Source organism: Chiloscyllium plagiosum, unplaced genomic scaffold (genome assembly GCF_037043375.1).
Source record: "Chiloscyllium plagiosum isolate Xiang-an unplaced genomic scaffold, Cpla_swu_hap1 HiC_scaffold_9, whole genome shotgun sequence".
Lineage (NCBI taxonomy): Eukaryota > Metazoa > Chordata > Chondrichthyes > Orectolobiformes > Hemiscylliidae > Chiloscyllium > Chiloscyllium plagiosum.
In genome coordinates this window covers 123,915,586-123,938,420 of record NW_028270147.1, presented here as the reverse complement: position 1 = coordinate 123,938,420, position 22,835 = coordinate 123,915,586, and the positions used below count along the sequence as shown (strand labels likewise).

The window sequence follows — 22,835 nt, the reverse complement described above, 5'->3', positions numbered from 1 at the left end:
CACAGACACAGAAACACAGAAACTAGAAGCAGGAGTAGGCCATTCGGCCCTTTGAGTCTGCTCTGTCATTCAGTATGATCATGGCTGATCCTCTCTCTCAAAGCCAGATTCCTGCTTTCTCCCCATTCCCTTCATGCTGTGAAAAGGCAAAACAATAATCTGAAATACATTCAATTCCCTCTCCTCCATAGCCGTCTGCATTGTAGGTACAGAATTTAACAGGTTGACTACCCTCAGAGTGAAGAAATGTTTCCTCATCTCAGCCCTAAATGGTCAACCTTGTATCCCCCAAGTCTGGGTCCCCTGGTTCCAGAATTCCCAATCAGGGGAAACCTCCTCGCTGCCCAGCCCTGTTAGAATTTTATATATTTCAATCAGATCCCCTCTTATCCTTCCGAACACGAGTGAGTCTAGGCCCAGTGGAGTTGGAGAATGAGAGGAGAGTTGAGGAGAACTGTTTTCACCCAGAGGGTGGTGGGAGTCTGGAACTCACTGCCTGAAAGGCTGGTTGAGTCTAAAACTCTTGTGACATTGGAGCAGTGTTTAGATATTCCCTTGTGTTGCTGTAGCCTCCAGGGTAATGGGCCAAGAGCTGGAAAATGGGATTAGTTTGTCAAGGTCTTTGTTGTCTAGCACAGACACAATGGGCCAAATGGCCTCATTCACTGCTGTTCACATCAATGACTCTCTGAGACAGTGAGAGAGACAATGAGGGGGAGAGAGAGAGAAGAGGAAGTGTGAGGGGCTGACGTGGCTCTCTCTGTCTGATGCCATTTACATACTGAGGAACACCCAGTCAGACTCTCACAGGCTGCAGCTTTATAAAGCAGAGCCCAGTGAAGGGAGAGTTTATCAGGGACCAGGCACAGGGATAGGAGCACACACCATGATTTCACACATCCAGCTGATCTGGCCCCTGGCATTCTGTGTCGCAGGTACAAATCTCTCTCCTTCCACCTTGAATCTTTAGCTGCTCTCCATTTCACCCCAATTGACTTGTGATTGAAGGGAAAATGCTGAAACCAGAGGAATGCTCAGTGTCTCCAACAATCTCTCATTTGACTGGCTCTTTCTGTGACAGTTCTGACTTCACTGTTTCTCTCTGACCCCTCAGGTATCAGTGGGGACATCACCATGACCCAGTCTCCCCCGGTGCTGTCAGTGGGACTGGGCCAGACCACAACCATCACCTGTACGGCCAGTGAAGACATTAGCAGCTACCTTGCTTGGTACCAGCAGCGAGAAGGACAGAAACCCTCTCTCCTGATCTATGGTGCAGCAACACGATTCACAGGAGTCTCCAAGCGATTCACCGGCAGTGGATCAGGGACCAGTTTCACCCTGACAATCAGCAACGTTCAGAATGAGGATGTCGCTGACTATTACTGTATGCAGCGTTACACCAGACCTTCCCAGTGATACAGAGCCGTATAAAAACCTCAATACACACAGCACCACCTCCTGTATTGACACATTCATAATAACATGTTGTATGTAATAATGGACACATAACCCTACCTCCACCACCAATACACATAGTTAGATATAAATGAAACTGAACAAATTACCCCATGCCGGGATTATCACTGTGCACTCCATGGCCACATGTGAAGAACAGCTGCAAGATTAAACAATGAAAAATATAGTTCACAAACCGTCCGAGCCCAGCTGGACACAACACAGAGAGAGAAACAGAATGAGAGAAACAGAGAGAAAGAAAGACATGAATGAGGGAGAGACAGACAGGGGCAGGGAGAGGCTGAGGGTAAATGAGAGATGGACAGGAAGAGGGTGAGAGTGATGGAGGGAAGCAGAGAGGAGAGGTTTTTGTACAGCTTCTGCACTGGGAGCTCTCAGTGTGGTACACGTTCGGTAAAGGAACCAAGCTCAGACTGAGTAAGTTAACCTCAATCCTCTGTAATTAAGCACTGAAACTTTCTAAAACACAAATGCTGAATTATAGAGTCATAAAGTCATAGCGATGTACAGCATGGAAACAGACCCTTTGGTACAACCCATCCATGCCGATCAAATATCCCAATCCAATCTAGTCCGAACTGCCAACACCCGGCCCATAAGACCATAAGACATAGGAGTGGAAGTAAGGCCATTCGGCCCATCGAGTCCAATCCGCCATTCAATCATGGCTGATGGGCATTTCAACTCCACTTACCCGCATTCTCCCCGTAGCCCTTAATTCCTTGTGACATCAAGAATTTATCAATCTCTGCTTTGCGTCTCTCATTTAGCGTCCCGGCCTCCACTACACTCCGCGGCAATGAATTCCACAGGCCCACCACTCTCTGGCTGAAGAAATGTCTCCGCATTTCTGTTCTGAGTTTACCCCCTCTAATTCTAAGGCTGTGTCCATGGGTCCTAGTCTCCTCGCCTAACGGAATCAATTTCCTAGCGTCCACCCTTTCCAAGCCGTGTATTATTTTGTAAGTTTCTATTAGATCTCCCCTTAATCTTCTAAACTCCAATGAATACAATCCCAGGATCCTCAGCTGTTCCTCATATGTTAGACCTACCATTCCAGGGATCATCCGTGTGAATCTCCACTGGACACGCTCCAGTGCCAGTATGTTCTTCCTGAGGTGTGGGGACCAAAACTGGACACAGTACTCCAAACGGAGCCTAACCAGAGCTCGATATAGTCTCAGTAGCACAAAGGTGCTTTTATATTCCAACCCTCTTGAGATAAATGACAACATTGCATTCGCTTTCTTAATCACGGACTCAACCTGCATGTTTACCTTTAGAGAATCCTTGACTAGCACTCCCAGATCCCTTTGTACTTTGTCAAGTACTTTGTATTTTGGCCCTTATCCCTCCAAACCCTTCCTATTCATAATCCATCCAAATGCCTCTTAAATGTTGCAATTGTACCACCCTCCAATTGTTGAAGGTGTAAGTGTGGAGCTGCAGTGAATGAAATGGTTGATTGAGGAGCACTGTGTCTAACAGGGTGTCCAGCTGCATTTCTTTAGTTCCATTGCCCCCTTTAAGCAGCAAGATATAAGTCAGTCAGTTTTACTCACCGTGTGGAGGAGCTCTGCCCATTTGCAGCCTGTGGTCCCATTCCTGCAGCATGGAGTGAAATCAGTGAGTAGCCTCCTGCCAGTCTCAGTGTGACGGACACGGGCAGAGTTTGATGTGAGCTCTGGCTCCCTGTCCCAGTCTCTGATCTCACTGACCTCAGCAGCAGCAGCAGCAGCAGCAGCACAGTGAGACACCGAGCTCCCACCTCCCCCAGCTTTAACTCTGCTCAACCACACAATCACAGAATTGTTACTGTGCACAAGGAGACCATTCTGCCCATCCTGTCCGTAACAGCTCTCTGAATGAGCAATTTATCGAGTGTCATTCTCCTGCCTTCTCCCTGTCACCCTGCACATTGTTCCTTTTCAAATAACAGTCTCATTCCCTTTGGAATGTTTCAATTGAAGCTGACTCCACCACACTCTCAGGCAATGCATTCCACACCTTAACCACTCACTGGCTGAGAATGTTTTTTCCTCATTTTACTTTTGTTTCTTTGAACAGTTACTTTCAATCTGTGGCCTCTCGCACTCAATCCTTTTCCTGATTGTGAACATTTTCTCCATATTTACTGTATCCAAACCCCTCGTGATGCTGAATTCCTTGAACAAACCTCCTCTCAGCCTTCTCTTCTCCAAGGAAGACAGTCCCAACTTCTCCGATACACCTTCATCACTGACATTCCTCACCACTGGAATGACCTTTGGTTTCTCCCGATAGCTCAAACCCACCAGTCCCAGCAACAGATGACCAACACCTTGCTCAGCAACACTCCACAGGGGCCCTACAATTCACTGTATGGGTTCTCTCTGGTTTGGCTTTCCAAAATGCAGCATCTCACTTTCTCTATATCGGAACACATCTGCCACTCCTCCACCCATTGCCTTATCTGATCAAGGTCCTGCTGTACTCTGAAATAATCTTCTTTACTATATACTGCATAGTATAATATACACTGTTAGTAAACTCACTAACTGTACCACCTACATTCACATCCAAATCATGCTTTCAAATTACAAAAGTCAGTGGACCCAGCATCAATCCTTGTGGCATACCACTGGTCACAGACTCCTAGTCTGAAAAGTAGCTCTCTGCCACCATTCTTTGTCTCCTATCTTCAAGCCAATTTTATATCCAAATGGATCCCCTGGATCCCATGCGATCTAACCTTTCTAACTTGTGTACCATGTGGAATCTTGTGAAATGCTTTGCTGAAATCCATGTTGAAAATGTCTGCCTTTATCAATCTTCTTTGCCACTGCTTCAAAAAACCTCAGTCCCTCAGAATCCCCTCAAACAATGTACCCACCCCTGACATCAGGCTCACTGGTCTATATTTCCCTGGCTTTTCCTTACAGCCTTTCTGAAATAATGGCACAGCATTAGCCAACCTCTCCAGTTCTCTGGCTCCTCACCCGTGGCTGTTGATGACACAAATATCTCAGCAAGGGGCCCAGCAATCTCTCCCCTAGATTCCCACAGTATTCTGGGATACACCTGATCAGGTCCCAGAGATTTTTCCAAGTTCCCTAGCTTCCATGTCGTTCTCCACAGTAAACACAGCTGCAAAAGTATTTATTTAAGATCTCACCCATCTCCTCTGTCTTACCAAAATGCAGCACTTTTCATTTATCTGAATTAAACTCCATCTGCCATTCCTCAGCCCAATGGCCCAGTTGATCAGGATCCCATTGTGCTCTCAGATAACCTTCTTCAATGTCCACTGTGCCACCAATTTTGATGTCTTCCACAGATGTACTAACGATTCATCCTTTCTTCACATCCAAATCATTTATATAAATGGTGAACAGCAATAGCACAAGTTTCCACAAACAAAAAGCCATGCTGATGATCCCAAATCAGTCCTTGCCTTTCCAAATGCATGTAGATGCTGTCTCTCAGAATTCCTTCCAACAACTTACACACCACTGGTGTTAGACTCACTGGCCTGTAGTTCCTTGGCTTTTCCTCGCAGCTTTTCCTCAATAATGGAACAACATTAGCCACCCTCGAATCAGACAGCACCTCACCCGTGGCTGTTGATAATACAAATATCTCAGCAAGGGACACAGCAATCTCTTCTCTAGCTTCTCACCATGTCCTGGGATACACTTAGAGTCATAGATCAGATTTATCAAATTTATGCATTTTAAGAACTCCTCTTCTGTAATGAGGATTCTTATCAAGACATTGTTATTTATTTCCCTGAGGTCCCGAGCTTTCATGTCTTTCTCCCCAGTAAATACATTCATGAAATATCCCTTTAGGATCTCACCTGTCTTCTCTGGGCCTACACATATGTGACCTCATTTATCCTTAAGGGGCCCTATTCTGTCCCGAGCTAATCTTTTGCCCTTTCATTATTCAAAGAACACAGAACATAGAACAGTACAGCACAGTACGGGCCCTTCAGCCCTTGATGTTGCACCCAAGTGTGGAAACAATCTGAAGCCCATCTATCCCACATTATTCCATTTTCATTCCACATGTTTATCCAATAACCATATCAATGCCCTTAAAGTTGGCGAATATACTACTGTTGCAGGAAGTGCATTCCACTCCCCCAATCCTCTCTGAATAAAGAAGCTACTTCTGACATTTGTCCTATATCTATCATCCCTCAATTTGAAGCAATGTCCCCTCATGCTATCCATCACCATCTGGGGAAAAAGTCTCTCACTGTCCACCCTTTCTAATCCTCTGATTAACTTGTATGTCTCAATTAAGTCATCTCTCAACCTTCTTCTCTCTAATGAAAACAGTCTCAAGTCCCTTAGCCTTTCCTCATAAGATCTTGCCTCCATACCAGGCAACATTCTAGTCAATCTCCTCTGAACCCTTTCCAAAGCTTCCACATCCTTCCGATAATGCTGTGACCAGAACTGTACACAATACCCCAAGTGCGGCCGCACCAGACCTTTGTACAGCTGCAACATGACCTCATGGATCCGAAACTCAATCACTCTGCCAATAAAAGCTAACACACCTTATGCCTTCTTAACAACCCTATCAACCTGGGTAGCAACTTTCAGGAATCTATGTATATGGACACCGAGATCTCTCTGCTCATTTGTACTACCAAGAATCTTACCATTAGCCCAGTACTCTTTATTCCTGTTGCACCTTCCAAAATGAATCATCTCACACTTCTCCGCCTAAAACTCAATTTTTCACCTCTCAGACCACCTCTGCAGCTTATCTATATACCTGTGTAATCTACAATATCCTTCGGCATTATCCACAACTACACTGACCTCAGTGTCATTCGCAAATTTACTAACCCATCCTTCTGCACCCTCATCGAGCTCATTTTTAAAAATGACAATCAACAATGACCCCAAAACAGATCCTTGTAGTACACCACTAGTAACTGAACTGCAGGATGAACATTTCCCATCAACCACCACCCTCTGTCCTCTTTCAGCAAGCCAATTTCTGATCCAAACCGCTAAATCACCCTCAATCCCATACCTCTGTATTTTGTGCAATAGCCTACTGTGGGGAACCTTATCAAGTGCCTTACTCAAATTCATATACATCACATCAACCACTTTACCCTTATCCCCCTGTTTGGTCACCATCTCAAAGAACTCAATCAGGTTTGTGAGACACGACCTACCCTTCACAAAACCATGTTGAGTTTCCCAAATCAACTTATTTCTCTCTGGGTGATTATAAATCCTATCTCTTAGAAATTTTTCCAACACTTACCCAGAACCGAAGTAAGGCTCACTGGTCTATGATGACCAGGGTCGTCTCTACTCCCCTTCTTAAAATCTCCTTTTTATTCACTTTAATTCTTCCACTTCTGCCCTCAAAAGAGCTCAGGGATTGCTTGCCCTCCCTGAAGTATACTTCGACTGTTCCTGATCTATACTCCATATTATTCACCTGAGGAATTTCTTGCCAACCTTTGACCTTAGTTTATTCAGAGCTGATGTGTCCTTACCCCATGGAAGTTGGTGATTTTCCCATTTGGTCATTTTGACCCCGGAATGGCTTTTGTTCTTTTCCACTGTCTCCCTAAACTTTGTGATACAATGATCACTCTTCCCTAAATGTCTTCTCACTGACACTTGATCCACTTGAGCCTCCTCATTCCCAAAATCCAGGCTGAGCAGAGCCTCCTTTCTCATTGGATTGGAAACACACAACTGGAGAAAATTCACCTGAACACACTCCCACAATGCTGGCCAACTCTACCTGTGACGCTGCTCCAATCACAGGCTATATTCAGATAATTAAAGTCCCCCATTATAATAACTCAGTAATGTTTCCACTTCTCTGTAAGTTCCTTGGAGATTTATTCATCTGCATCCAGCCCACTGCTTGGTGACCTATAGACTGCACTGAGGATTCTGTGATCCTTGGTGTTCCTCTCTGATGTTCCATCCTGGTTTCCATAGCCCTGCCAAGTTAGTTTAAATCCTCTCCAATAACACTAACAAATTACCCCACAAGGAAATCTATCCCAGCTCTGTTCAGGAGCAATCCATCTGTTGTCTTCAAGTCCCGTCTCCCCCAGACCCAGTCCTAGTGTCCCAAGAATCAAAATTCCTCCCTCCTGGATCCTCTCTCCAGCCCCATAGTCACCTGACTTATCCTCCAGTTCCTATTTTCACTTGCATGGAGCACTGGAAATAATCTGGAGATTCCTACTTTTTAGTTCCTGCTGCTAATTCCCTCCCGAGCTCCCTAAATTCTGACTGCAGGACCACATCCCTTTTCTCCCTCTATCACTGGGACCAATGTGGACCACGACTGCTGCCTGTTCCCCCTCTCCCCTCAGGGTGCTCTGCAGCTGCTCAGTGATATCCTTGACCCTGGCACCAGGGAGACAACACACCATCCTGGATTTCCATTTGCAGCTGCAGAAACACCTATCGATTGCCCTCACTATTGAATCTCCCCTCACTATCGCTCTTCCAGTCTTCCTTGTGCCCCGCTGTACAGCTGAGCCCCCTGTGGTGCCATGGACTTGGCTCTGGCTGCACTCCCCAGATGAACCATCATTCTCATCAGGATTCTGAACTGAATCTTGGTTGGAGAGTGGGATGCACTCAGGGAATTCCTGTACTAGCTGCTTGGTCCTCTTGGACTGTCTGCTGCTCCCCCATTCCCTCTCTCCCTGTATACTCTGAAGCTGCAGAGTGACCATATCTCGAAACGTGCTCTCCACGGAGCTCTCAGCCTCACGGACACTCCGCACTGACACCAGCTGCTGCTCAAGCTCCGAAACCTGGATCTCCAACTGCTGTCACTGACCACACTTCCTGTGCTCATGGTGGGAAGCATTCAGATCCTAGCTACCTCTGTGTGAAGTACACTCAATGACAGGGCCTCCCTAGCCTTCTGCAGCAGTGAGTTCCACAGATTCACAACCCTATGGCGGATGGAATTCCTCCTTATCTCAGTTCAAAAGGGTCTTCCCTTCACTCTGAGGCTGTGCCGTCGGGTCCCGGTCTCTTCCCCTGTTGGAAATATCTTCTCCGTGTCCACTCGAGACAGGTCTCTCAGTATTCTGTAAGTTTCAATGTGATTCCCCTCATCCTTCTAAACTCCATCGAGTCCTCAACTATTCCTCATATGATAAGCCCTTCATCCCTAAGATCATTCTTGTAAAACTCTTCTGTACACCCTCCAATGCCTGCACATTCTTCCTTATATACAGGGCCCAAAACTGCTCACAATACATGAATTGTGTTCTGACCAGAGCCTTATACAGCTTCAGCAGTGTATCTCTTTTCTTGTGTTCTTGCATTTGTGCTCCTAACTGCCAACTGAACCAACATACTAACGTTAACTGCCACCCAGGTAAATAGTGCGGTGAGGAAGGCATATGGCGTACTGGCTTTTATTGGTAGAGGAATTGAGTTCCGGAGTCCTGAGGTCATGATGCAGTTGTATAAGACTCTGGTACGGCCGCATCTGGAATATTGTGTGCAGTTTTGGTCGCCATACTATAGGAAGGATGTGGAGGCATTGGAACGGGTGCAGAGGAGGTTTACCAGGATGTTGCCTGGTATGGAAGGAAAATCGTATGAGGAAAGACTGAGGCACTTGGGGCTGTTTTCACTAGAGAAAAGAAGGTTTAGGGGTGACTTGATTGAGGTGTACAAGATGATTAGGGGGTTAGATAGGGTCGACAGTATGAACCTTTTCCCGCGTATTGAGTCGGGTATTACAAGGGGGCATAGCTTTAAATTAAGGGGGGGTAGATATAGGACTGATGTTAGGGGTAGGTTCTTCACTCAGCGAGTCGTTAGTTCATGGAATGCCCTGCCAGTAACAGTGGTGGACTCTCCCTCTTTATGGGCATTTAAGAGGGCATTGGATAGGTATATGGAGGATAGTGGGTTAGTGTAGTTTAGGTGGGCTTGGATCGGCGCAACATCGAGGGCCCAAGGGCCTGTACTGCGCTGTATTCTTCTATGTTCTATGTTCTATGTTCTATGTTAAGAAAAACCTGATTATGACTCCTTAGTCCCTTTGTGATTCAGATTTGTGAATCCTTTCCTCATTTAGAAAACAGTCTATGCTTTTATCCTTCTTACTAAAGTGCATAAACTCACACTTTGCCACATTGTATTCCATCTGCCACTTCTTTGTCCACTCTCTGAGCCTGATCAACTCCTTCTTCAGCTTCTCCATTCCTCAACACGACCTGTCCCTCCACTTATCTTTGTGTTGCCTGCAGGTTTGGCAGCAATGCCATCAGATCCTTTGTCCAGATCATGAATTAATCATTCATTTTTGGTGAATAGCTGTAGTCCCAGCACGGACCTTTGCAGGACCACACTAGTCACCGGTTGCCATCCTGAAAAAGGTCCTTTTATCCCACTCTCTGCCTTCTGCCAGGTGGCCAACCTTCTATCCATGCCAAGACCTTGCCCCTAACACCATGGGCTCTTCTCTTCTTCAGTAGCCTCCTGTATGGCACTTTGTCAAATTCTGTCTGTAAATCCAAAGAGATCACGTCCACTGGCTCTTCTTTATCTAACTTGTTCATTCCTTCCTCCAAGAATTTGAACAGATTTGTCAGGCCTCACCTTGATGAAGCCATGCTGACACAGCCGACCTGACTATGCACTTCCAACTCCCCTGCAATCTCATCCTTAAACTGAAGTCTGCAATCTTACTCATGATTTCAGGTCAGACTAACCAGCCTATAATTTCCCGTCTTCTGCTTCCCTCCTTTCCTAAACAGTGGAGTTACATTAATAATTTTACAGTCCTCTTGGACTCTCCCTGACTCCAGTGATTCCTGAAAGATCACCATCAATACCTCCACAATCTGCTCAGCTATCTCCTTCAAACTCTGGGGTGTAGTCTATCCAGTCCGGTTGATTTATCCATCTCAGAACTTTCAGCTTCCCCAGCACCTTCTCCTCAGTGATCACCATTACTCTCATCTCTGCCCCTGAATCTCTTTAAGATCTGGTATACTACTGGTGTCTTCCAACGTGATGACTGATGTAAAGTCACTATTCAGATCCTTTGCCATTTCTTTGTTCCCCATTAGTACTTCTCCAGCCTCATTTTCCAGCAGTCCAACATCCAGTCTTGCCTTCCTCTTAGCTTTTATATTTCGACAAAAAAAAAACAGTCTTGCAATCTTCTTTTATATTTCCAGCTGGCATTTCATCTTCTCGTATTTCATCTTCTAACCCCTTATTACATTGTTAGTTGTAGGCTTACAGGATCTGTGGGTTTTAAAATAGAGAATAAAGTATAAAAGCAAGGAACTGATGCTCCACCTCTATAAATCACTGATCAGACCAGATTTGGAGGATTTTGTTCAGGTCTGAGCATCTTATTTAAAAAACAATATTAAAACCCTGGAGAGAGTTCAAAGGAGTTTTATTGGAATAATACCAGGAATGAGGGATTTTCAATACAAGGAAAGCTTAGAGAGATTGGGCTTATTCTGCTCTGAGCAGAGAAGATTAAGTGGTGATTTTATAGAGTTGTTCACTGTTTTGAACAATTTTGACAGCGTTAAGGAGGATATTCCGTTTCCATGAGTTGGTATGTCTGTAACTATGGGTAAAAATTTCAAGATGGTCAGCAAGACAGCTAGGAGTGAGATGGGGAGGAATGTCTTTACGAAGAGAGTTGTTAAGATTTGGAACATGCTGCCTGACAGGATGGTGGAGGTGGATTCTGTTGAAGGTTTCATTGTGTATATTTGAAATTGATGAAGTTAGAGAGCAACAGAGATCAGTCTGGAGAGTGGGACTGGCTGGACAGCTCTTTCTAGAGCCAGCACAGACATGATGGGTTGAATAGCCTCCTTCTGTACTGTAAATTCTATTATTCCATTTCATCCTGTCAGCTCTTTGCCTTCCTCTGGTCTTGTTCAATTTCACTCCTGCATTTTCTATCCTCCTCTCAGCTTTCTGCAGGATTGAACACCAGATCACCAACATCACCTTCCCTGTTTGGTCTGCCCTACTCTGCCTGCTTTGACACATTCCGGACTGAGAGCCTAGATTTGTACATCCCCACTCTTACTCTTTGTGGGAACAGATTCTGAACAATCTCAGTCTCGTTCTTCAAGACCTCCCACTGCCCTGACACTGAGTTCCTGTCCAGTCACTGTTTCCAGTCCACTTTTACCAAATCACTGCACAATTTAGTAAAATGGTTCATTTCCAAATGAAAACTTTTACACAGGCTCCATGGTTCTCCATTTCCATCCCTATTCTCAATCTCACTGAGTTCTGATCACTGTCACTGAAATGCTCCCCCATTGATACCCCTTCCAGCTGCCCACATTCATTCTATAAACGATGGTCTAAAACTGTCCCTTCTCTCTCTGCTGCGTCACGATCACCTTCTCAGGCGCAATTAGGGATGGGTAATAAATGCTGGTCCTGCCAGTGACACTCACATCCCAAGAAGCAATTTAAACAATGTCTGTTCTTTTGTCGGGTTTGTTAGGTATTGACTACAAATGTTCAAATGGATTGTTTTGCCAGTTAATGTTCGAAGAGTTGAAATCCCTTCGAATGGCAGGGATTAAAATTGTTTCTCTTGTCTTTCAGGCCATGAGAACTCTCAGCCCAAGCTGACCCTGCTGCCCCCCTCCCTGGAGCAGGTCAATGCCAAGGGCACTGCCACCCTGGTGTGCCTTGCCAATCACTTCTATCCCGATGAGCTGGAGGTGCAGTGGAAGAAGGACGGTGCAGTCATTTCGGACGGGGTTCAGACCAGCAACTACCTGCGAGCTTCGGACAGCACCTACAGTGTCAGCAGCTTGCTGACCCTCTCTGGGTCTGACTGGGAGTCCAACGCTCACTTCTCCTGTGCCCTCACCCACATGACCCTCACCTCTCCCCTCAGCAAGAGCATCAGGAGATCAGAATGTGTGTAGAGTGTTTGAGACAGTCCACAGAGGAGACACAACTTTAATAGAACAGGGCTGAGCTGGCAGGTCAAAGGTCATTGTCAGCACTGAATTTCAATTCTCTTCCTTCTCAGAACTGGCTCAGAGACACTTCTGAGGTTCAGGAGTTAAGGCAGGTTATTGGGACAGGTTAGAGAGAGTTTTATGCTGTGTCAAATCTCATGTTGTCCTTGTCCTGGGAGTGTATGATGGGAACAGTGTTGTCTTGTGATGCCAAGTAAAAACTTTCAAAGATGCTGTAGACTGTCAGCTGTACAAAACAATGTGAACCTCAGAAGTCTCTGCTTCAGTAAACCAGATCTCCTTCCTGCTCAGCCGCCAGTTCCATTTTAAGGTTTTGTCACTGTTTAAAGGGACAGGATTCTCATGGTATTGAGAATATCTCCACAAGTGTTTTCCTCAAGCTCCATTGTGGCTGTGAATTTGTGCAGCTTCCTCTGTCTGGGCTGTTAATTGCAGTCTGTTTTCTGTCAATGTCAATCTGGAAAAGGGAATAAAGATGAAGAAGATTCAGTCTCTGTCTCTGGGTACTTTGGATTTTTTTAAAGTAAGAGAATATCTGACACTCCTGTTCTTTTATTTTATAACACCCCCACACTATCGCCTAACTGTAGTACTGCTTATATTTTCCCCAGCACCCATGTTGTGTGTATGCAGGTGTGGGACACAGTGAAAGACACAAGGTGTACAAATCTTTATTCAATTTCCACCAAGAGAAAGAAAGGAAACAGCCAAGTGGCCAGTGACAAGCAATGTCCTTCTTGGAGGGCAATGCTACATGATCACACAGTGAAGGGGAGGGCTATGTACATTGGAAATGGACTGCTGCCCTGAGCTGATTGGCTGCATTTCAGCAGGTTATTGTCACAATTGGCTACTTTGCCTATCAATCAATTACATGTCTGTTGTTGGTGATACTGACAGCCAATCAGCAATCACTTTTAAATGATCCATTTGATCTGGAATCTGTCAAGGTTACAAACAGAACAGAAACTGAAAGCTGTTGGGACTCAATAATTCCAATCTGAGGCATTCCCTCCTCACTCTGTTGGTCCAGACGCAGCTGGTGGGATTGCACTGTGCATTCTGTTGTATGCCTGGTAGCACCTGAAATGATGTTCAGCCTATCACAGATACTGCAGGCTGTGCGTTTCTGTAAGTGTGAGTGTATTACTTAATGCTGCTTGTACATGTCTCTTTGAGGTATGAGTATGAGTATGAGTACGAGAATGATTATGAGTGTGTGTTTGAGTGTGTTACACACACCCACATTCAGAGAGATACCTCCAGGCAGCACTGAGTAACATGCTCATACTCAGAGACACACCTACAGGCAGCATGGAGTGCTGCCTGTCTCTCTGACTGTGTGTGTTATTTAGTGCAGCCTGTCAGTATCTCTCTGAGGTATTTGTCTCTTACCGGTGGATACAGAATGGGCTTTGTGCTGGAGATTAAAGATTAGGCTCTAATCTTCTCAAATCATGAATAAAAAACAATTCAGCTGATTCAGTCTGAGATGGCAGCTCATTGAGATGGCCACATTTCTTCAGCTGCCTGAGGAGAGACACTGACTGGCAGCACTGCGTAACCTGCTCATGCTCAGAGAGACACCTACAGGCAGCATGGAGTGTGAGCATATTACTCAGTGCTGTCTGGCTCTCTCAGTGTGTGTGTTATTCTGTTCTGATCATCGGTATCTTACTGAGTGTGAGTGTGCTACTCTGTGATGCCTGTAGGTGACTCTGAGGTATTTGTCTCTTAGCAGTGGATAGAGAATGGGTTTTGTGATGGGGATTGAAGATTAGGCTTTAATCTTCTCAAATCTCAGATGAAAAACAATTCAGTCTGAGATGGCAGCTCAGTGAGATGGCTAAAGTTAAAAATTACACAACACCAGGTTAGAGTCCAATAGGTTTATTTGGAAGTACAAGCTTTCGGAGTGCTGCTCCTTCATCTGGTAGCTAGCAGGGCAGGATCATAGTTCACAGAATTTACCGTGAAATTGAGATGGTAGCTGAGAAAGGTGAATACTGAGAGTGTATTCTCAGTAAGGGAGGGACTTCAGAGTCAGTGCACACTGTGTTCCCTAATGTGTTTCCCGATTACAAGGGGATTTTCTGGAGCCAGGGTCATTGCAGTAGTGGCTGCCTGCTCAGCTGATGCTGGTGAGCCATAGTCATATTTCAATGGTCAATTAGCCCTAAACTAGATGCAGCAATATTACCTTACAGGGAGGGGAGCTGTCTGAATGAGGGAGGTTAAACTCTTGCAGCCCCAAGAGGCCCAAACTCACACATTCCTGAACACAATGGGCAATTTTAGCATGACCAATTCGCCTAACCTGCACATGTTCGGAATGTGGGAGGAAACCCACACAGACACAGGGAGAATGTGCAAACTATGCAGAAGCAGTCACCTGGGGCTGGAATCGACCCAGGTCCCTAGTGCTGTGAAGCAGCAGTGCTAACCACTGAGCCATCTTGCCATCCATTAAAAAAGCCAAAAGAGTTGAGCTTTTGTTAATCTCCGTGAGCCTGAGGTGATATAAACTATAAACTCAGAACCCTCTGCCAGGGAAGGTTGTGGAGGGTGGAAATCTCACAATCTTTAAATAGAATAATATTTAAGGATCTGGGACAAGTACAGGAAATTGGGATTAGAGTGCCTTTCGTGGTAGTTATGTCAGTGCAGACTCAATGGGCCAAAGGGCCTCTTCTGCGCTGTGCTGTGCAATCTATGCTCCATGCTGAGAGGGCAGTGCAAGTTAATGGTGACTAGGTTAGGCTGTTCCAAGACAGCAAACTCATCATCAAGGATCAGAGGAAATGGAGACTGAGCGAGGTCACAGGGTGCTGGCTGGCATCTCCAGGAGTTGTAATGAGGCATGTGGGGACAAGCGGGGAGTGTGTAGGGAGGGAGTGCAGTTTCAGATGAAATTCGACCTTTGCCAGCAGCAACGTGACCTTCAGCACCAGGGGGTGTCCCTGACTGTGTCAGGCTCACTGGCTGCTCTTTGTGTGATTCCACACAGCCACTTGTCTGGTCAACACGCAAAGCCTTGCTCATGTCTACACTACCTTCTACACCACCGTCTGCACCCACTGTCTGCACCCAGCATCCACAGCCATTGTCTGCACCCTCCATTTACACCTCCCATATTCCTGCTGTTGTAAGATTGTATCCAATAATTCCATTGAGATTACTGCAACAGAAACCTGAATTTCAGAATTAGCAATGATTATCTTCAAACCCTGACCTTCAAAGTCTGTGTTCCACAATGAGCTGATTAATATTAATTACTGAATGCCATTTGATTTCTGTGATGGCAGGCCTGATGTATAACGAGAGGTTGAGTTGGTAAGGATTGTGTTCACTGGAGTTGAGAAGAATGAAGGAAGGGAATCTTGGAGAAAGCTATAAAATTGGAACAGGACGAGACAAATGGAGTTTGGATGTTCCCACTGGTGAGAAGTTCAGAACCAGGGCTCATAGTTTAAGGTTGAGGGGTAAACCCTATAGGACAGAGACGAGGAAAAATGTCTTCACCCAGAGAGTGGTGATCCTGTGGAATTCTCTGTCACAGAAAGTGGTTGATGCCAAAATGTTTAAAGAAAGAGGTAGAGATAGCTCTTGTGGCTAAAGAATCAAGGGATATGGGAGTAGAGAGGGATTACAGTATAGTGCTCAATGATCAGCCACAATAATTTTGAATGGCAGAGCAGGCTGGAGGGGCTGAATGGCCTACTCCTGCTCCTATCCCCTATGTTTCTATGGAGCATAAAATAGATTGCCAGGTGGAGATCATCTGTCAGATGGGTAAGTATCCATTCACAGATTCTACCAACACCACTACCATTCCATTTTAATTGGGCCCACTCCCTCTCTTCCTACGTCTTTGTTATTTGACCAGTGACCACACCTCCCCACCACCACGTCCCACCCACGTCACCCCCCAACCCTGGCAGGAGCTGTGCTTGTCACCCATTGCTTGTTTTAACTTACTAATTGGGTGATGTGATGGTGAGGTTTTCAAAGGCTGGAAGAGCTGAATTCTTATCGCCCCTTGTGCTGATTTTGTTGTGTGCCTCAATAAAAATATGGGTGACATAACACGGCTGCCTCACAGAAGGAGGGAGCCAGGTTCGAAAGTCATACAGCACAGAAATAGGCCCTTAGGCCCACCATGTCAATGCTGACCAACAACCACTAAACTACACTAATCCCATTTACCTGCAGTTACCTGGAGCCTACTATGCCCTGGTATTATAAGTGCTCATCCAAATGTTTTTCAAAGGTTGTGAGATTTTCAGCCTGCACCACCCTCTCAGCCAGCATGTTCCATATACCTACCACACGCTGGGTTAAAAAATACTTTCACCTTAATCTTATGACGTCTGGTCTTAAACAAGTCTGGGTGAGGAGTGGAGGCTGCAGAACAGTGTGAGAGGTCAGGAGTGGAGAGAGGGAGAACAGTGTGAGGGTGAGGAATGGAGGCTGGAGCAGGAAGACACTTGTGTTCTGGAAAGCAGCACAAATAGGGAAGAGATCCAAGAGCTGATAGGAATAGTCTCCATGCTTCCTAACAGTAGCTTTATGGTGAGAAAGAGAATAAATCAGGAGATAATGAGGGCCTGGAATTAAGGCTGCTCATTCATTACAAATGACTTTAATCCTTATATCGATTGTTTATAGCCAGAATTTTCTTTTTAATTCATTCACAGGATGAGGGCATCACTGACTCAGACAGCATTTATTGCCCACCCCTAATTGCCCCAGAGGGCAGTTAACAGTCATCCACATTGCTGTGGGATTGGATTCCCATGTAGGCCAGACCAGGTCAGGATGGCAGTTCCCTTCCCTAAAGGACATTAGTGAACCAGATGGGCTTTCCTGACAATCGACATGAATTCATGGTCATCATTAGGCTCCTAACTGCAGATTTTTAAAATTGATTTCAAATTCCCCCATCTGCCACGGTGGGATTTGAGCCTGCGTCCCCTGAACCATATATAGGTCTCTGTGCATTAATCACAGAAGGTTAGTATGTAGATACAGCAAGTCATCAGGAAAGCTCATAGAACATTATGGTGTAGTGTGAAGGGAAACTGAATGTAAGACTTCATTGAAACATGCAAGATCCTGAGGGGCCTTGACCGGGTGGATGTGGAAAGGATGTTTCTTCTTGTGGGAGAGTCCAGAACCAGGGATCACTGTTTAAAATTAAGGGAGAGTCCATTCAAAACAGAGACTAGGAAACATGTTTTTAATCTCAAAGGTTGCCAGTCTTTGGAATTCCCTTCCTTAAAAGGCAGTGGATGCAGAATCTTTAGATATTTTTAAGGCAGAGGTAGATAGATTCTTGATGACTGAAGGGATGGAACATTATTGGAGAATGTAAAGTTGAGGTTTAAATCAGATCAACCACGATCTTATTGAATGTGGGAGTAGGTTCAAAGGGCTGAGTGGCCTACTTTTGTTCCTTGTCCATATGTTGCCTCATACATTTTCACACGATCGGAGACTGTCGCTTGTATTTTCTACCTGCAGATTAAGCTGCTTGTGCAATAGGCTTCATCTGCACAGTGTTCTCCTGCCTTTCACTGTGACATGTTAAAGATACTGGTCCCATGATCAATCCATTAACTTTGAGTTGGTTGACTGAAACAATAAAACACATTTCAAGTCATGAAGCAGACATTACAGCAAGCAATAATGGGCAGTACAGAGCCTCAATGGTTAGCACTGCTGCCTCACATCGCGCGGGACTTGGGTTCGATTCCCCCCTCAGGCGACTGTATGTGGAGTTTGCACATTCTCCCCGGTCCGTGTGGGTGTCCTCTGGGTGCTCCGGTTTCCTCCCACAATCCAAAGATGTGCGGGTCAGGTGAATTGGCCATGCTAAATTGGCCATGGTGTTCGGGGATGTGTGGGTAGGTGCAGTTGTCAGGGAAAATGTTGAGTAATAGAGTGGGGGAATGGGATGTTTTTGGAGATTCGGTGTGGACTTGTTGGGATTCTGTGAATTGATCTCAGTCTGTGCAGCTTGCAGGATCACAGATGATTAACTGGTAAATGGAGTACATACACAGGGGTGGATTTTCTCAAAGGCAATATGTTCACACACCACACAGCCACTGAACATCAAGAGGAGATAGTTACATTCTCTCTTGTTGGAGACAGTCATTGCCTGGCAGTTGTGTGGCACAAATGTAACCTTATTCATGTTCCAAGCCCACATCTCCGGCAGTAACCTGCTTTGGAACATCCTCAGGTGATAAAAAGTGCCATACATTTGGGTGCACGATGGCTCAGTGGTTAGCACTGCTGCCTCACCACACCAGGGACCCACCTCAGGCAGGTCTGTGTTGAGTCTGCACATTCTTCCTGTGTCTGTGTGACCTTCCCTGGGTGCTCTGGTTTCCTCCCACAGTCCAAAGATCTGCAGCCTCAGTGAATTGGCCATGCTAAATTCCCATAGTGTCTAGGAATATGCAGGCTAGGTGGATTAGCCATTGGAAAATACAGGGATAGCACAGGGGGCTGGGTGGAGTGCTCTTCAGATGGGCAATGTGGACTTGATGGGCTGAATGGCCCACTTCCACGCTATAGGGATTCTGTGATACAAATGCAAGTTCCTTCTTTCCATTCTAGCCCTGAAGCATGCATGTGGTTCTGTCTCATATCCACTCAAGGGATGGCAACCCTTTGAAGACAGGAGCAGCCTCTATTCTTTTGGAAAGTACTTCTTCCACTCTGTGTCCTTCACAGCCTTGTAGACAGCAACATTGAGATCAGGAAATAACCCAAAGCTATAATCTTCTGGACTCTTCATTAAACTGTGGAACCTGAAAAGTACAATTAATGTCCAAGTCAATGAAGATATTTCTCAGCAATCCCTAAATGCTGAGTTTTAGTACTCAGCAGGCCCCAGGAGTCAAAATAACTGACGAGATCATTGCTCTGAATTGCTCATAAATGTCACCTTCACATTTCTGGAGGCTTTGATCAAAAAGGTTGTTTACTCCTCTCCAAAATACAGCTTAAAATCAGCTCCAACTCCCAACCATCCAGCTGAGAGCGGTGCCCTGTACAAACTGGAACTGGTCAGTGGGAGCACTGTCACCTCTGTCTCAGAAGCTTTGTCTAGTTAAAACAGAGACTCAGCTAGGCAATCATTTAGCACAGAAACAGACCCTTTGGTTCAACTCATCCATGCCAACCAGATATCCTAAATTAATCTATTCCCATTTTCCAGGATTTGGCCCATATCCCTCTAAACCGTTACTATTCATAAACCCTTACAGATGCCTTTTAAATGTTGTAATTGTAACAGCCTCTGGCAGCTAATTCCATACACGCACCACCCTCTGCATGAACACGTTGCCCCTTAGATCCCCTAAAACTCTTTCCTCTCTCACCTTAAACCAATGGCCTCCAGTTTTGGACTCACATACCCTGGGAAAAAGACCTTGGCTATTCACCTTATCAATGTTCTTCATGATTTTATAAACCTCTATAAGGTCACCCCTCAGCTTCCAGTGCTTCAGGGGAAATAGCCCCAGTCTATTCAGCCTCTCCCTATAGCTCAAACCCTCCAACTCCAGGAACATCCTTACAAATCATTTTTCCACCCTTTCAAGTTTAACAACATTGTTCCTAGAGCAGGAAGACAGAACTGAGCCCTGTATTCTCAAGGTGTCCTCACCAATGGCCACATTGGGGGACAGCCAGAACATGACATCCCAACTCCTATACTCCTATACTCCTATGCACAGTCCAATAAAGGCAAGTGGATCAATCCCCAACTTCACTCCCCTGTTTACCCATGGCTTCGCTTTCAAGGAACTGTGAATCTGCACTCCAAGGTCTCTTTGCTCAGCAACACTCCCCAGGACTTTGTCCTTATTTGCCTGACCAAAATACAACACCTTACATTTATCTGAATTATCTCCATCCACCACTCCTTATCCAATGGCCCATCTGAACAAGCATTGATCATATATTATAAACTTGCTCATATAGAAAGCATCGGGGAAGCCACACCTGGAGTATTGTGTCCAATTTTGGTCTGCTTATTTGAGGAAGGATGTGGTGACACTGGAGGCTGTTCAGAGGATGTTCCCCAGACTGATCCCAGGGATGAAAGGGCTGTCCCATGAGGAGCAGTTAAAGAGCTTGGGTTTGTACTCGCCGGAGTTCAAAAGAATGAGGAGGGATCTGATTGAGGGATAGAAAATGTGAAAGGGGATTGAGAAGGTGGATGTTGAATAGATGCTCCCCCTTGCGGGGCAGTCTGGAACAAGAGGTCATCGATATAGAGTGAGAGGAGGTCGGTTCAAAACTGAGCTGAGGAGAAACTACATCTCCCAGAGGGTTGTGAATCTGTGAAAGTCAATGCCCAGAGTGCAGTGGAGGCAGAATCAATCCACAGGTTGAAGAAAGATGTGTTTCTGATGGAAAGTGAGATAAAGAGCGATGGGGAGCCATCAGGAGAGTGGAGTTGAGACCAGGATAAGATCAGCCACAGTCATGTTAAATGGCGGAGCAGGCTCGAAGGGCTGAATTGCCTCCTCCCGCTCCTAATTCCTATGTTGAGCACACAGTCAAGGCTGACACTGCAAAACTAAGGGAGCTGTTATCTTTCAGGTGAGATACAAAACAGAGGTCCTGCCACACTATATCGAACTGTACTATGTCCCCCAGAGACAAGTGCTGGCATTTGAATTCAAATCACAAAGCAAGCCACATTAATGGTGACCACGATAATAATCCCTGAATGCTGTCCAGCCTCAGCCTTACCCAGTCTGGACTTCATGTGACTCCAGCCCCACAGCAACCTGGTTAACTCTTGGGTGCCTTCTGAGAGGCCACAGCAAGGCCAGCAGTTCAAGGGTAATTAGTCTTGGGGAACAAATGCTGATCTATGCCAGTGACACCCACCTCCCAGAAAACAGAACACAACAGAGATTGATGTCAGCCAAAATTGTCAGATCAGACTCTCAATGAGATGGGGAGATGGTTAAAGATGAATTCAGCTCATTACGGAACAGGTCCCCACTTGTTTATACATCATCGCTGACAAAATAAGGGGAAAAAACAGAAAACAAAAGGTCAGAACACTCAAATGTGGGAATATCAGTGAGAATTCAGGCAACTGAAGGAAGATATGAAGAACTGCAAAGGAAGACAAAAAGGAAGCAAGACTTACAAAAAACTTATTGAGAAAGAGACCTGCAAGGGGTCATAAGAATAACACAAATGTTTTACACGAAAATTAGAAAATCAAGGCGGCTCCAGTACAATGTGAACCCTTTAAAAACAAACTGGAAATTCCATGAATGAGACTAAGGGAATGGCCGATATGTACAATAATTAGTTGTGTCAGTCTTCACAGTCAAGGAACGGGATAATGCAGCTTCCATTCCAGGGAGGTTAGTAATGAATTGAAGACTGGAATTCATGAAACTTGATACGTGCCAGAAAACAGCATTGGAAAGTGAACAGCTCGAAAGGCTGACAGATCTCCAGGACCTCAGGGGCTTAAAGGAAGAGGGGGAAGACGTTTCAGAAGCTTTTCCCATCAGGTTCCAAAGCAGCAACCATTCCTTTAGTTTGGAAAATGTCTTGCTGTAACTCCATGGGTTTAAGAAAGATGAGGGAGGGAACCAAGGAAATGATATACTGGTCAATCTAACATCTCTTTTGGGGGTTTCATTGGAATCTATAATTAATAACCGAGAGAATGAATATGTAGAGAATTACAAATAGCCCACATAGATTAGTGACAGGTAGGTTCTGACAAATGAACCAAATGCATTAACTAAATTAGTTGAATGGGCACATAGTCTTATCAACTTTCAGAAGTACTTGATAATTTTCCATTAAACAGTCTGCTGACTAAAGTTAAAACCCATGGGATTGAAGATGAACGTTTGACTTGGTTCGGAGGCTGGTTTTGTGACGTACGACAGAGAAAGAAAGTGATGAGTGGTGTTCCACAAGGATTCTGTGGTGAGGCCTTACCTACTGACTGTATGTATTAATGAGAATCATAGTTCCACATTAACACAAAGGCTGATGTAATAGTAAGCAGTGCAGATGGTCTTTTTGTTTAAAACTCACTCTGAGGACATGGGTGTTGCTGTCTGGGCCAGCATTTACTACACATTTTGTGTTGCCCTTGTGACTCATGGAATCATCATACAGTGTAGAATCAGGCCATTCAGCCCATCCAATCCATACCAACCCAACGAACAGCATCCCATCTGGACTTACCCCATTCCTATACTGCTGCATTTCCCACAGCCAACCCACCCAGCCAACACATCCCTCGACACTATGCGCAATTTGGCATGGCTAATCCACCAAACCAACATATCTATGG

General features: G+C 45.3%; 1 long non-coding RNA gene, 1 pseudogene and 1 gene segment (V, D, J or C); 2 read left to right on the top strand and 1 right to left on the bottom strand.

The window, feature by feature from the left end:
• LOC122554662 (Ig kappa chain V-V region MOPC 149-like) overlaps nt 1-3,121 on the bottom strand; it is a 226,982-nt gene extending 223,861 nt beyond the window's left edge. Inside the window, 1 exon segment of the V gene segment in view lies at nt 3,042-3,121. Coding sequence covers nt 3,042-3,093 — 52 coding nt within the window.
• LOC148149306 (uncharacterized) overlaps nt 1-22,835 on the top strand; it is a 191,683-nt gene that overhangs the window by 39,939 nt on the left and 128,909 nt on the right. The window lies entirely within an intron of this gene.
• On the top strand, nt 887-12,950 carry LOC148149308 (Ig kappa chain V-V region MOPC 21-like; annotated as a pseudogene). The gene is made up of 4 exons (XR_015758260.1): nt 887-935; nt 1,115-1,428; nt 1,851-1,896; nt 12,090-12,950. The product of XR_015758260.1 is annotated as an Ig kappa chain V-V region MOPC 21-like (transcript).